The following is a 16,217-nucleotide window of genomic DNA, read 5'->3' on the forward strand; positions in this document are numbered from 1 at the left end:
CATGCTTGTGTGCTATAGTGAAAGAGCTGATCCCAGTTACTGTAAGGATCGTATTACAGAAGGTGCCAATATTAACAAGTCATTAGTCACACTTGGAATTGTTATCTCCACTTTAGGTAAGCACAATATTTATTTCTTTATATTGAAAGGAAGTGATAAAAGCATAGGACTCGCTCACCTTGTGCTGTGTCTTAATGTTTATCTATATTTACAACAAAAAGCTGAACAGAACAGCTGTATGACATCTTCATAAACTATAATGACATCTAAGAAAATTAACTAGCCATGACAGAAAAAATTAACCGCTTTCCTGAGCTCTGTGGTGTTTCTCCTTCAGCACAAAATTCACAGATGTTCAGCAGCTGCCAGAGCATAAACACCATAACAAGCGAAGGGGAGAGCAGTCATGTGGACAGTCCTGCCACGGGCGGTGTCAGTGGGACCAGGCGACCAGCTTACATCCCGTACCGTGACTCCATCCTCACCTGGCTTCTCAAGGACAGTCTGGGGGGCAACTCCAAGACCATTATGATTGCCAGTGAGTTTGGTTTCTGTTCATTGTTAACATTTTGCGCTACATTACCCCCTGAAAAGACATCTCTACTGCAGTAAGAAATGTATCACTTAAGATCTGTCCTTGTAAAGATTTCCTTAACTACTTTGTAGGATACTCAAGGAAATGAAAAGACATGCTGATTGTGCATGAAGCTTAAGACTCTTTCCACCATCACAGCTTTCATTTAAAGTGATTTATTCAGTTATAAATACAGTCTTGAGAAGACATTCTCTGTGAGCTTGATGAAATATCCATAAGGATATTTTGGGGTTTTGTTTTTTAAAGAAGCAAGACTAAAAAAATCCACCTTTTTGAAAAGTCATGGGTTCAACTCATTAATTTTTAAAATAGTGTTTCTTTTCTCTTTGTTTTCTGTCTGTAGCTATCTCTCCTGCCAGCTCCAGCTACAACGAGACCATGAGTACCTTGAGATATGCTTCAAATGCCAAAAATATTATTAACAAGCCCAGAGTGAATGAGGTAAGGCCTTGAGTTCTGCTTCTCATTCTTGTTCTGTTTTGTTGTATGTGTTAAGGTTTATTTAGTATATCTGCTCTCTGAATAAAATTCATACCTCTTTTTCCAATGTTATCAAGAGCTAAATAGGAGCCTGGATATTGCAGAATCATTTCCTTGATCCACTGCATCTTAAACCATTTAGAACTTCACATCTATTTTACATTCATCTCTGTCCACTGAGTTTCGGTCCTTTTCTTTGAATTGTTATGATATGTATGTATGTATGTCTTTATCCTAAATATTGGGAGAGTTACATATCTGTTAGGCTTATTTGTTACTATTTAACTTGTTACCTCTAAAAGCATAACCCTTGCAACCCTTCTTCTTGACACGTTGAATGAACCCTATTCAGGTTGCAAAGTCAAGAACTGAAAAGTTAAAATATCAGGCCTAAGGTAGCCTGTGTAGTCTCAATTTGTCTGCTTTTCAGTACACAAAATGATGCAGGCTTTAAGTACATGGGAACAATTTATGCCACAGAACCACAGCTTCATTCATTGCACAAAATAGGCCTGTTCCAGGTATGAACTCTGACTTGTGTGGCAGATTCATCTGTTCGATTGTGCAGGGGCACTTCACAGGCTGCACAACCTGAGAGGTGGCAGGGTATTAAAGGAGAGTCTGATGCTGCCTTGGAGAACTGGATTCTGTGGCTGCCCCTCCTACAGCATTCTGGGTGCTTAAAGCAATCTTTCTGTGTGCAGTTTCCTCATTTTCTACCCTTACCTCCAGTCCACATTTATCAAATGGGAAAAACATAAACTCTGCCAGTCACAGACATGCTGTTAGAACAGACCAATTAGCAACTGTGGAGGTTTTAGACACTATAGTGATGAAAATCAACATAAAAAAATCCATGGGGAAATGCATAATTCTGTCTATATTCACAGCAAAATTCAAATAGCACATAATAATCAAGATTAAATATCACATATGCTAGAAATATAAAACTCTTGAATTGCTGCTCTTCAACTGAGCATTCTTTACCTGGCATTCTGCATGAGTCTGCTGTCCTACAGTGATCATGTAATTTAAGGACTGAATCACAGCGTATCCATTTAAGGGACTGAATTAAGGTTTCAAAAAAGTCTTGATTCCAGCATTTCCTGATCTTCGAGCAGTTGACTTTACAACTTTACTAGTGTTCTTTCGTGATTTGGTCTGGGTGTATTGAGATTTTTTCTGTAGATAAAAGGATAGAATCTTAGAGATGTGCTTCATTTATTTGCTTTCCTAATGATACTCTGTTAAACATTGGGTAGAAGGAAACATATTTAATCCAAGGTTCCCCAAGTGTAATTTGCATCCATATTGCCAGTGCCTATAACTAGATTTTAGACGTCACTAATGGCAGCAATAGTGTGTTTGGTTTTGGCAGCAGCAGTTCTCAGTTCTGTGACAGGCCACAGGCAAGTAAACACAGTCCTCCTGGGTTAGCCTCTGGTTTCATACAGACTCTCAGCACCCAACTTGTGTGCCCCTTATTTTCTTTCACAGCCCATGCTAAACCCTTAACTCCATCCCTTCAGCTAGCTACTCTCTTCATCTAGCTACTCTCCTCACTGCAAATTGACTTGGGCTAGTGTCACTGGCAGCCCAGAGAAATTTGACTCTTGACTCAAGAGTTTCCCTGAACTGCCTGCAAAAAGCTGATTTCTAGAAACTGCCTGTCCAGAGATGCTCACTCTGAAATGGAGATAAATGCCTCCACACAGTAGGCAGGAAATGTTTTGTGTATCAACTGCAAGGGCTTTTAATCCCATGGTTGGTGACATTCTGACTTAGTCTCCTTTAGCCTGATTTTTCTCCTCTGCATGACAGAAATAGCAGCATTTTTCTGATGTGATGGGACTATTTTGAAGGTAAATCCATGAAAGTATCCAGCTATAGTCATGATAGAAACGAAATACTTCTCTGTTCAGAAAAGAAATGGAACAAAGTTTATGGGAAAAGAGAACCCATCAAAGATGGGAACCACCTGCCCCTAGGTGGGGGGGCCTGGCAGAGTGGGTCACTGAGTGCTGCTGTGAGTGTGCCTGCTCTCCTCTCTCCTCTCTCCTCTCTCCTCTCTCCTCTCTCCTCTCTCCTCCTGGCTCTTGGAACAGTTCTGCATTGATTTGTGCGGCTAGAATTATTTTGAAGAATGATTTTTCCAACATCTGTGTCTCAATGTTTCAGGATGCAAATGTAAAACTGATCAGAGAACTGCGAGAAGAAATTGATAGGTTGAAAACTATGCTGATGAGCTTTGAACTGGTACGTAGGAACACTTCCCAGCTGCAGCTCTAATGGTGCTTTAGGTAGCTACGATAGCTTACTTGTGTCTTATCTGTTTATCTTTCCGTATTTATTGTAACTGGAGGTAAGTTAAACTGTTCTCTGAGTGATTTCACAATCAACTAACTGCATTTGTGTCATTTCTCCTTTTTCTGGCATTATATTGATAATTCTGAAGTAAAACCAGTTGTGTAATGATTAGAAAGGATTTCCTTGCATCTCTTTCATGGAGTCAGATGGTTTTCTTGTCCAGAAAAACCATGAAATAGAGATATTTTCTTTGTAGCAATATGGAATCACCAAGAGAGTACAAAATATTAATCATTGATGTAATTTCCCTGCCAGACTTGCTACAACCCTCTTTCCCAAAAAAGTCAACTAGTAGACCTCAAGAGTATTTTAGAGGTTTCACCCTGCCTTTGTACTCTGTCCCCCAAAGGAAGCTGTGAACATCCATGAGCCCTCACGATACAGCGGACACTCTTTGTATTTTTCTCCTTTGGAATAATAATAGCATCTTGGTTTTCCATGCCATGGAGAGCATGTTTTGCTGCGGGAGACTGGAACTACAGTCCAGGATTTATTTACACAGAAGTATCTCTCTGTTAATGCTCCTTCAGCCATTCTTCACAAAAACTTGCATGCAATAGCTAGAGAGGTGTACTCTAGATGCTAGAAGGCAGCATCAAATGTCTGTTTTGTCTTTCCTTCTTCTGAGTTCATCTCCGTGAAATTCTGGTGAGTGAAAGAATGTGCCTGTTAATTGTGACTAAGGAAACTAACATGTAGATCTTGGTGGCTGTTGTTTGTACAGAGGAATTCCAGTCCTTCTTGGAGTGATGACAGGGACAGCAATCTGACTGAACTGGTGCTTCAGAATGAAATGAAGGTGTGTACAATCTGTGACTCTGTCCTGTTTCACTGGACCAGGGAGATAGCATTGCCACAGTTCTGAAACCACAGTGAAAATGGTTTTGTCCTATTCCTTTCCTCCTTGCTCTCAATATGCTGGAAACTGCCATCCTTAGTGTTGCTGGGTGCTCCCTACCAGTTTGTGATGAAAGTCTTATGTCCTTAACAGGATATGTCCATTGTGTGTCACTAAGTCTGCACAAGCTACTCCTTGTTTGAAAGATGTCTCAATGTATCACAGTAATTAATTACACAGAGGCTCTCTCTTCTAAGATTAAACTCCTTTGATTTATTAAAAGAAAATTATTGTGCAGTCACAAAATTACAAAGAAGATTTGATGACTGGTGACCTGGAAAGGTTTTGGAGATCTTAATTTGAAGCTTTGCTTAAAGACAGACTAGTTAGCGTGATCATAAGTCATTTTGGGAATGCGTCTTCATTGAATTAAACCTGCTTCACTAAGTGGTAGTACAGTTTTTACCTGATTTTTTTGTTGCCACAGAAATCTACTGTGATTAGAAATATACCTGCACTGCAACTGGTGAAAGAATTCTGCATCCAATAATTGGAAAAAAAAATGCTGTTCTTTCTCAATAAATTTATGTATGCGAAAGATTAACCTGCTTAGTAGGTGAAACCATTTCCTCTCCTGTTCTTTAAGATTGAGCAGTTGACCAAAGACTGGACAAGTAAGTGGACAGACAGGAAAGCCATCATGGAAGAATACAGTGTGGACATCAACAAAGAAAAAGCTGGAGTAAAAATAGCTTCTAGTTTTCCTCATCTGATGGCCATGGATGATGATATTCTCAGCACAGGAGTGGTGCTGTATCATCTCAGGGTGAGATATTGTCACTTGTCTTATTTTTCCCTTGAATTTGAGAACACTTGTTTTCTTTGGAAACGGAGAGTGGTTAAGGTGGCATTACAATGACAGCTATCGAAAAGGATAGGCCACAAGACACAGGTAACAGGGCAAAAAAAAGCAGGAAAGGATACATGAAAATGAGGAGAAGAATTAGAATGTGGGATAATAATTTGATCTCTTATGAATGCATGTGCAAACTGTTTGATAATGTATCATAAGCAAAGCATTAGTAGCTTGTCCATAAAGCATGAGGACAGATGTGTGTACATGTGTATATAAATGTAAAGGATGGTCCTTAAAGTATACTAGGCATTCTGGTCTAGACTTTGCTAGGTACTTGTATACTTGATACTGGAATACTTGTGTATGTGTAGATCAAAGATAAAAGTCAGCTTTAACAAGCACAAGCTCACTTTGTCAAGGACTTCTGTATATTGCTCTTCTAACCCTACCAGGCCTGCCAAGTAGAGGCAGGTGTGTAGCTTGCATGCTGATTACTTGCGATCTCACTTGAGTGGCTGCTTTCCAGGGTCAAGTGGAAATCCTGGCCTCATAGATATTGTTTTGCTGTGTAGCTGCTCATTTAGGGAAAGATTTTCACCAAGAAACTTTCATAATGTTGTATGTGTATTACTCCACATTGCAGATTATGATGTGCATAGCTAGGTCAAATAGTTTTATGCACTTTTTCTTTCTAATAAGTCAGTGCTAAGCTGGACTTTAAATTTTTAATGTTGTTTAAATGAATGGAAATTACTGAAATATTGATGCTGTTTAATGTGAGATGCACTCATTAGCAAAAAATATAGCTGAAAAATCATAAACCTGTCTACTAATGAAATATCTTAAGCCAAACCTAGGTTTTATGCTAATTGATGTGGTTTAGAGACACAGGATTTTATTTCCCTCTTGAAAAGTTGCAACAAATACTTGAAACAGAAATCATGTTGTTCTTTATCATTATATTGAAAGAGAAACTTTACAATTTTTCTCATGCCAGCACAGAGAAACTGTACCAGATAATAATTAGGGACCAAATAATAATGCTCAGTACTGATCAACATGCAACTTGAACTACTCAAACCTACATTAATATTAAATATTTATTAAAAGTAATTGCTACTACGTCAATGTTTTTCCATTATGGGCTATTTTGGAAACAGCAAATATTTTCACACACTATATTTTAACAACACCTAAAATAATTTAACGTTAGTCATTTTAATGGAGAAACCTAGTTTGAAGGGTCACTTTCTGAAGTCATTAGTGTCTCTCTGTCACACTAACATCTTTGTCGCCTCTTTCTTTGCTCCTAGATGCTGCCTTTTCTTTTCTTTGTGCTTTGCATCTCTTAGACTCTGGTGTCTATTACCTTCATCTGAACAGCAAGAAGGTAAAACATTAGCAGTTCCTTACATATTAGGTCTTCAACATATAACAGCACTTTACATTGTACTTCTAGATAGAGGTCTTGGCAGCAGTTTTCAGATTGTCTAGAATGAACATCATGTTACTGTTTAGTCTCTTCATATTCCATAGAGTTAATTGCACTAATCAATGCTGTGGCTATGCTTAAAGAACCTTTCTTTCTTAGGTTCTGTTCTCTTTTTTTCTGGCTTTCATTAACAAAATATATATGTTTTCCCTATAATTTAACTGACCTTTTTGCATAGTTTAAGAATACAGTATTTGTTTATTTTCTTTTAGAAAAATATGTACTTCACAAGCTTTTATGAAAGTTGGAACACTTCCAAAACTGAAAGTTTAAAGCAGTCTTACTTTTTATGGTTCTATAATGTGAATTCTGCCCTTAGTCAGGAAACAGTGCCAGAAAAGGGTAACAATGTAAACACACTTCAACAGATATGAAGATGTACCTTGATATTTTAAGGTGAAGTTGTGCTATCACTTCTTCTGAATCATCTGTCTTTCACTTTTTCCGGTAGAATATTCCATATTAAATTAGAAAAGAGTATAAATAGTTGAATTATTAGCTCAGTAATAACATTTGAAGAAATGAAATCAGCATAGGCCTGAGTTCAGGCTTAGTTTTGTTTTCTTCAAGTTGAGTTTGTTTGTTTGTATCTGTACCCTTGCTCTCAGCTGCAATTTTTAATTGTACTTAAACTCACCCAGAATCACTCCACTAAATGGGATGCTATTGTGAATTTCATGAGCCAATACTGCTGTAATATACTTTTCTGAATTGAACTGTGTTACCAGAGAGTTATTTCAGCACATTGGAAAAAAAGGTTTCTTTTGGAATGGCAATAATGATTTCTTTGTTTAGTCAATAAGATAATTGATAGAAGTCTTTAAGAAGTTGGTTTACTTCTCTTTGTATAAAATACATGTTGTTAACTCACTTGATTGTGTGAGGCAAGTCAAAGGCCATATGGATCATAAGTTTTCTACAAGTTGTGGTCAAGCCAGGTGGATACTTTGTGGTTGAGTCCACTGAGCATTAAGCTGAAATGTAACTTGCTAATTACTCCAAAGCAGGGGCACTGGGCACAATTCAGCTTTCAACCTCTCCAGTGAGAGAATCTCAGCAACACTTGCAGCAGAGGGCTCTCTTAGTTGGTTCAGACAGCAGAGCTTTGGGAGGAACTGAATTGTAATCATTCCCTTTCCCCAATGCACAAAACCACTGTGGTTTACCCATAATTACCCATAACTGCATCACTTTACAGTAATGCACAGCTTCCCCTTTCCCCGTCTTCAGGCTTCCAGTTACTACGTCTTGCTTCATATTTAAATCTAGGTTATAATATGCTTGGAGCAGAAGCCAAATTCTATTTATTCTAATTAGAATACAAAAGTCAAGTAGTTTAATGACCATAATTAATTTTAATAGGAATGAAAGAGTTGCCACTAAAGTTGTTTTAGAGCACATTCATGAATCAGTTTACAGTAATAATGTATAGTGTCTCTTCAGAGTGGGGAAATGATCTTGCTTTGTTTTCCTAAGGAAAAAGAAGTGGTAATGGAACATACTAGACAGGTGGTAAATTCATTGGTTTCTTTGTTATTTTATTTCTCATAGTAGTGATTAAATGACTCTGTTTTATTGATGTTTGCACAGTACCATAAGAATACTGTCTCTCTTCCATGATTGCCCATAACATGATTTAAGTCTAATTGTTCTGGAGACTTTTCTTCCTAAGAAGTTCTCTTCTTTGAAGTTACTGGATCTTGAATTTGGGAAGTTGCCCCTATAGGATAACCACCAAGAACACTTTTTATAATTTAAGTTTTGGGGAAAAAAAGTTCTCCTTTAGTAGTTAGTTTAAAGAATTCATAATCTATGACAAAGTTCCCTTACAAAATAAGAATTCTATTATTTTTCTGTCTGAAAAGCCTAGTTAACTGAATAATCATTTTGCAGCTTCTTTTTTCCTGCATGGTTATTTATGAAAAGAATTATCTCATTCCTGCAAACAAGTCTGACAGTAATACTTGAAAGCATCAGAATGTGTGTTCATATGCAAAATATTTGTCTCAAGCACAGTCCAAAAATCATCCACTGAGGGTTACTTCATCTGCTGGAGTCGTAATAGGAGAAGCTGTCATAGCTGCAGGATAAAAAGTAATTGCATCACTATGGGGGGCAGCAGGCTGAAGTATTACAAAGTAGTAGATAGAATTTGCTCTAAACAGTTCAGTCATTCAGAGGTGATTTATTTCAGGTATTTGCTAAGATGCTGTCCCAAAGCTTTTTAAATTATTATATATAGTCCACTTTCTGTTACTGATTTTAAATTAGTTCTTTTCTTGTTTTAGGAAGGAACAACCAAAATCGGAAGAAGTGACTCAGACCAAGATCAAGATATTGGTAAGAGAATGATATTACAAATTATTTTATTATATAGTCTAGTCAAACCAAGAGGTTTATGTTTGTCATGTGTAATAACGAGGTAATGTTTGTGTTTGTCAACTTTCTTTATAGAAGTTGGTAAGCAAGAAGAGAGTATTGTTTAAGTTGGCTAAAATCTTTCAGTTATTTTTTGTTTTTGTTCAAGAGGTCAAAAAGTCAGTGGTCTTGACCTAATTGAGATCTCTTCAGAATATTTTTCCCACTTGTGAAATGCTACACTAGAGTTTAAAAATATCTTTCTTCAACATCCAAATCTCGGTATATTTTATCCTAAACTGATGGCACAAATGATCATGAGACATTGAAAATACTTTTCAACTCTACTTGGGCAGAATATTTGAGATATAAAATCCAAATGATTCAGTATTTTTTTTATTTAATTTGATTTCTGCTCTTAATTTTAATGGTCAATCTCAAGAGCTACAAATTGTCATAGAGAGTTGAAACTTTATACTGAAATTGGAAACTTTGTGGAATCTCAGCTTTGGTTAGTTCTGCTATAATAAGTTTGGTTAGGTTTGATTATTTTCTACCAGTAGGTTAGTAAAATATAAACAATAAATGCCATGATAGCGGTGAGAAAATGCAGTACTAGAGAAAAATTGGCACATCAGTTCACAGATCAGTAAGCAGTGTATAGTTTTCCAGAACCAGAAATACTTTAAAAGAGCAATCTCACTGTTTTCAGTCAAGCAAGATTTTTCTGCGATTGGGTACATGGCTAGCAATCAATGAAGACAATTTAATTTCTTGTTCTGCACATAACAGTTCTCTGAGTTATGAAGTATGCAGTCATAGTGTCCAACAGTGCATGGCACCTCATTCTGAGGAAACTAGTACAAACTCAACCCCTTTGACAGGTGAGATAAAGCAAATCTATACACTGTAGTTTTGCAGGGATGGGGGATTGAAAGGGATCATTGCATGATAGACAACAACGGTGGGATTGTGACACTGCGACCAGTTCCGGGTGCACGCTGCGCTGTGAATGGATGTGAAGTCACTGGATCATGTCGTCTGTCACAAGGTAAGGCTTGCTTTTTCTGTGAATGCCACATTATAATCAACTTACCTCTGGAGTTTAGAGACAAGGATTTATGGAACTTACGCAGATCTAAGAAATATATCTCTCAGTTTCCTGCTGCTGCCTAGCACCACAAGGTTTAATCCATGGCTAGAGCTTCCAGACTGGGACAAATAAATTAAGTACCCCACAGAAAGTAAAATGAAGACCTGGGTGATGATATTAAGACCTCTTTTGGCAGCAGTAATCTGTAGCCTTCTGAAATGGAAATACCTGTAGTCAGAGCTGGACCGGCTCTCGCAAGAGGTACTGTTGTGGAAAGCAGTAGAGACTGGCTCTAAGCCAGCTGACCACTGGTGGGTTTTTTTGGCAATTGTGTTAATGGTTGAAATGACAATCAACTTTTTAACAGTATGTTTGGGTGGAGGATACTGAGTCATCTGGTGAGCTCATTGACCCTATGGCTATGGTGAAGGAACTCAAATGAAACAAACAGATCAGGCTCCCATATTTTCAGGTTGTTTAAAATAAAAAAAAAAATAATCAAATCTAGTTTTTGGGAACTTGCAGTGATCTGGATTCTTAAAAAGACAGTATAAAAACAAGTTTCCAGCAGTGGATTGCTTATGGTTTTTATATGGAGTCATACTGGTCTTGATTATGAACAGGGAATTAACTGTTGAGTTTGCAGGGATCTCCAGGATTAGTTTGCTTGGATGCTGTCATTACAAAATAACTCTGCTGCTCCATAGTGGCAAATTCTAAAAATATATCTCTGCTTTGTGACTGTCAGAAAGCTGTTGGTTAGAATGTTGGGGGGTTTTAAACATACTATTCTGTAGTAATTTGTATATGCTGTAGTCTGTATACTGCAGTTAATAAACTGCTGTCATTCTAGAGACCAACTGTTTGATTAATTATGTCTCTGTAGATTCCTAATTAATTTTTGTTCATAGGGGCCCTTGTTGTCCTTGGCAAGTCTCATAAGTTTAGATTCAATCACCCAGCAGAAGCTGCTATCTTAAGACAAAGAAGATCAGTAAGTTCTAAAACTGTATTTTTCTCTCCTAATTCTTCATTGATTTTCCTAATTATTTTCCCTCTTAAAAGCAAGCCTGATATAGATAGTATTTCTTCTCATCATCGTATTTGCTTGCTTAATTTCCTCCATCTAATGGCTTGTAATGACACTAAACCTTTTGTGGAAGGACACTAGCATTTCTTTCAGATGTGCTTAGCAAAAGATGATCCAGATCCTTTGAATAATTTAGTGTTTCCTATTTCTAGTCATGACTAGAGTAGGATTGGAACAAAAAGGCAGAATGCCGCAGTGAAAAGATCAGTTAATCTTTCCGCATCTGATAATTTTCTGAATTATCTTCTTTCTCTGTCATTTCACCATCCTGAATGAGGTATACTAGAAGAAATAGAAAATGTATGGGATTAAGTGTTTGAGTATTACTGGCTCTGAAAGCACTTAATTGTTACATATATCAGAGATAGATAAAATATTTTGTGGTATGTTAATCTCAGGAACTAACTACTGCAGCTAGTTGAATAATGTTTAGAAAAATAGATAATTCTTTAAATGACTGGCATATGTAGCTAAAAAAACTAACTTAAAGAATATAAATTTTCTGGTTTAGGACATAACCATGTTATCAACTGATATTGGCAAGAATCTACCTTTTAAAATGGATTTTCATATATTAATGTTTTATACTTGCCACTCAACTGTTGTTTTGTACTCATTTCTGTAGCTGAGATAAGGAGCTTAACTTGCATTTGTTTTCATTCTTAATTTCTTGATTAATGAAACATGCAGTACATTAAAACAAGGCTATAACAAGTAGTGTACTCAGTAACAAATACTTAATTTTGCAAATTATCAGAGACTAAGCAGAAGTGTAAGTGAGATTATAAACTCACATGGGATGTATTATGCAGCGTTGCATACAGTAGTTGGCAACAGCAGTATTAATGATAACTTGGAAGTTCCTGGCTTGCTGTAGTATTTTTTCTTCCTGTTCTCATGTTGTGCGTTTTGTAGATTAATGAAACCTCACCCATTCCCAGTTGTGGAGCTTTGGACTGGCTCAAGCTGGATGGCAGTTGCACCCATTGTCCTCACTATATCCTTTCTTCTCTTGAAAAGTAAGTTTAAAAGCAAACAAACAAACAGTTTCTCATATGGGATGATGTCTGAAACCAGGACTTGGTTCAGATAAAATTAAGTTATATGTAAAATCGGTACCATCAAGTTTTCAAGTGACCAAATAAAAGAGTTTGAGAAATGCATTAGCGAACTAATATACAGTGTTATGATATCTGAGCAACAAATCTGAAAATTTGTTTATTAATGCACGATGAATAATTAAGGCATTTTCTTGATTGTGCATCAATAAGTTCACTTGCAAATCTGCATTATAGATGTTTCAATTTATAAACTAATCTATAGTTATTACAATATTCTTACTTCAGTGCACATAATGGACTTTTCTATATATGATTTAGCCAAGGTAATTATTACCAATTCAGCTTCCCCATTAATTTGTTGTGGAAATCATAAAGTTGGTTTGTTCATAAATTTCCTTTTGTTTTCTCCTCATTGAGTCCTTCATCTCTGAAAGCCACTGTGATTCTCTCTTTTTTTCAAAGCTGAGCAGTAAATAGGGCATAGAATGCTTCCAAAATGCTGAAGAGCTGCTCAGAGTGACAGTATCTAGTGTATGCTCCTCATGGCAGAGCCTTCCTAAAAGGGAAAGCATTGGTGTGATGAAGACAGTGATTAAGATGTATCAGGAAAATGAATTGTTATCTCCTGTGTTTCAGTTCATAACATTGAAAACAGAATATCACAGAATTAAATGTAATTGGGTTTTTTCTCTTTTTTAATTCCTCTCAGCCTGGCACATTCAATTGACCTGTTAAAGGCAAGAAACAGCCTTCTTCTCATTTATATCTGTTGGTAGTTCTGCTTCTTGCTAGAGTGTTTTTGGTGTGGTAACATACTGGGAATCTTTTATCTCCTTCTAGAGGAAGTATTTCATCTTGTTTTTATAAGCGTAAGATGTTATCTCTGTTTTGAACATCTCTTCATACTTCTAGTTAAGTGGCTTGCTTTCCACCATGGATAGTGTGTTTCTATGTGTTCTCTTTAATATAGCTGATCTCTTAATTTGCTTTTCGTTTGCTGCAGTGATACCTTTCTATACAAAATGGTGTTTCATTTTGTTTCTTTACTGAGGTACATTTTACACATCACTGTTGTGATTTTATTCATAAAAATTAGAAAGAATTTAAAATAAGGGTTTGTCTAATGACCTTCAAAAGTAGATACCAAGTTGCTCTTTACATGGGTATAAACATGGGCCTTTGTCACGGACATGTGTTGATGGTCCTAGAAAATCCTGCAGAAACCCCAAAGCATTGTGAACAGTTTAGCACAGAATTGCACTTGGTTTTCCTGTTTTTAACCTGACAAAACTGAAGAACATTTCTGATTTATTTTTTTCTGACGATGTTCAGATAGCAGATTTGTTTGTGTTGATCAATATTTTAACCACTTGGACAGGACTATGCGCATGTGACATTGCTTAACGTTACCCTCATGCTTTCCTAGGGTTTTTCAAATGGTTACTTCAGTGAAAATGAAAAGCATTACAGTATTGCATTTGCCTGATTTTTTTGAATGCCCATCTCTTACAGGAATAAGCTACAAATTATGTCTAATATTAGTTGTCTTTCACCTTATATAGCCCCGTGGTCTTTTTTTCTTCTTGAATAGTTTTTTGTCGAAGGTAAATGGAACTGATTCACTCAACCTTCCTTTACAGTAACTAGTAAGCCTGTGTTTCTGTCCAGACAAGTAGTTTTGGTTATGCTAGGGGTTATGATTGAGACATCTAGCCTAAGGTCTGTAATATGAAAATAAAATGAGATTTATCTGGTCTCTCAAAAGTCCAGCTTTCATGAAGAAAAGTCAATGTCAAGCACTAAAAGGTATGTCTGAGGTACTTTGCAGTCAGTAATATGGGACTAAGTGGACTACAGGGAGTGCTTATTTGGTCATCAGTAAAAAGTCTGCTTGGTGCAGGGTCTTGTCTCTGTCAGAAAGAGATGCTTAGAAGAAAATATACGAACAGGACAAGCTATATGTATGTGTGTGTGTGTGTGTGAGTGTGTTTCCCTCTTTCTCCCCATCTCACTTGGTAGTTCTTGATGTTCTCCCAGCTGCTAGCAATCTGCACCTTAGAAAATTGCCATAACATCTCTGTGTACAATAGGCTTCAGTGAAGTTTTCTTGCGTTCTTTTTGAACATCTTTATGATTTCCTATTTTTATTTTTACAGTCAGAAGTGTAGAAACTGTAAAGAAAATGAATTTTCTCTTGAACTAAGGTAAGAATATTAACCTGTTTAAGTCATGCTGAGTTTTTTTTCCCCCTCTAGCTTTTTCTTTCTCTTGTGCTACACTGATTTCCTGCAGAAGAGAAGCAAACTAAGCTTCAAGCATCAATTTGATTTTATCATATTGAAACAAGAATCTGTACATGCAGCTGGATTACAAGCAAGTCTCCACAACCATTGTCTTTCTCTATACTCAACCCTGAGCAAATGGTTTGCACCTTTGTTGCATGTGTAGCCAGTATATTAAAGCCATTACTAGGGTGGAGTTTATGCTGAACCTACCACCAATTTACAGTATAGAAGAACCATAAAAATATATTAAATTTCATGTCAGTAATAGGTACTGTGAATACTCATTAATATATATAAAATACCTTGGACAAATTGGGCTCTCTTCTGGTGACAAGAAAATGACTTTGTGGAAGAGTTAAAAAAAAGAAGCCCTAGCATGGAACATGGTTCATTCTTGCAAAGAAGCACAGCAGCTGCACACAAAAATAATTTATAACTTGTTGGGCTTCCATGGGTTTAAGTACTTTTTAATCGGGAACTGATGCTACTTTGCTTTCTTCTGGATTTTTTATTTCGGAACATATGAACATATGTATTATGATAGTGATTACTTACAATCTCATCTCCCATGATATCAGTGTGATGACATTTTTCTCATCTGCTTTTTATGGCTTGTAATTCAAGTTCAGCCTCTAATTGTAAGTTAAAATATTTTGAGAAATGAGAGAGAAAATAATTTCTACCATTGCACCGCAATATTAAAACTTTGGACATTAAACTTTTCTTGAAAAGTGATGTGATTCCCTCTACTCTTACTTGGCTGCTTGCTTGTACACCCTACTTAGCAGGGCTGCAGCACTTCAAAATTCTGATGTTTGTCGTCAGCCAGCAAACACACACAGAAGTCTTGTGACTGGCATCAGTCATCATATGACAGCACCATGACAAATAAGTAGATAATCAAGTTCTTGCCCCTGTCATTGCCGTAATACCATACTGCGTATAAATATAAACCCAGATTTTCTTCTCTTGCTGGTTTGGAAAAAAAAAAACAGGAGTTGTTCCATTAGAGTCCAGTGGTATAGCAGTATGCTGAATTAATTTAAGCTGCTTGCAGCACGTTTAAGCTCTCTTTCCTTGAAAATACCCACGTTGTTAGACCAGAAAAAAAAAAAAAGAATCATCATATAAGAATGTGTGAAATTCTGCTGAACTGGAAAGGCAATAGTGCCCCTAAACATGGCATCTGATGCTGGAAAACACGATAAATGATTATTCTAATGTGGTATGGTCAACTAATATTTGTAAAAATAGTACTCCGAGTTCTTACTAAAAGCTTTCATTTGAGAATTTCAAAGCATTCTACAAATACAAGTTAAATAAATATATTTTTTCATCTCTTAGAAGATCCTTCAAATATTTCATTTCACAGAGAAGTGTACTGTGTCAATTACAGCAACTGTACAACTTACTGGAGAATCACATGTAGTGAGCTAGCAGGGGAACTAACTGGTTCTCTATGTAACTGAAATAATAAGGGGGAAACCCGTGATAGACTGTAGTTCCAGCTGAACTGGAATTTAGCAAGGCAGCAGTGACCTTTACTGGAGTGTGTGGCTGAGTCTTATGCCTGTGACTCCTTGCCAAAAAGAGGTCCAGTTTAGAAGTGTATTTAAAGGGCTGCCTTAAATAAATCGTTGCCTTACTGTAAGTAAACCAACTCATCAGAAATCCTAATCATCTTTCACCTGATAGCAACTCC

The 16,217-nt window shown here is 36.7% G+C and overlaps 1 protein-coding gene across 3 annotated transcripts in view; it reads left to right on the top strand.

Annotated features, from left to right (window-relative positions):
* The window catches only part of STARD9 (StAR related lipid transfer domain containing 9), a 109,878-nt gene that overhangs the window by 62,097 nt on the left and 31,564 nt on the right, over window positions 1–16,217 (top strand). For all 3 annotated transcript variants that reach the window (XM_065838068.2, XM_065838069.2, XM_071809226.1), the window contains 11 exons: window positions 19–116; window positions 338–538; window positions 939–1,036; window positions 3,254–3,331; window positions 4,167–4,241; window positions 4,927–5,106; window positions 8,917–8,968; window positions 9,900–10,037; window positions 10,991–11,073; window positions 12,085–12,188; window positions 14,387–14,434. In XM_065838068.2, coding sequence (XP_065694140.1) covers window positions 19–116; window positions 338–538; window positions 939–1,036; window positions 3,254–3,331; window positions 4,167–4,241; window positions 4,927–5,106; window positions 8,917–8,968; window positions 9,900–10,037; window positions 10,991–11,073; window positions 12,085–12,188; window positions 14,387–14,434 — 1,155 coding nt within the window. The remainder of the gene's footprint in view (window positions 1–18; window positions 117–337; window positions 539–938; window positions 1,037–3,253; window positions 3,332–4,166; window positions 4,242–4,926; window positions 5,107–8,916; window positions 8,969–9,899; window positions 10,038–10,990; window positions 11,074–12,084; window positions 12,189–14,386; window positions 14,435–16,217) is intronic.

The sequence above is a fragment of the Patagioenas fasciata genome, chromosome 5 (assembly GCF_037038585.1).
Source record: "Patagioenas fasciata isolate bPatFas1 chromosome 5, bPatFas1.hap1, whole genome shotgun sequence".
Lineage (NCBI taxonomy): Eukaryota > Metazoa > Chordata > Aves > Columbiformes > Columbidae > Patagioenas > Patagioenas fasciata.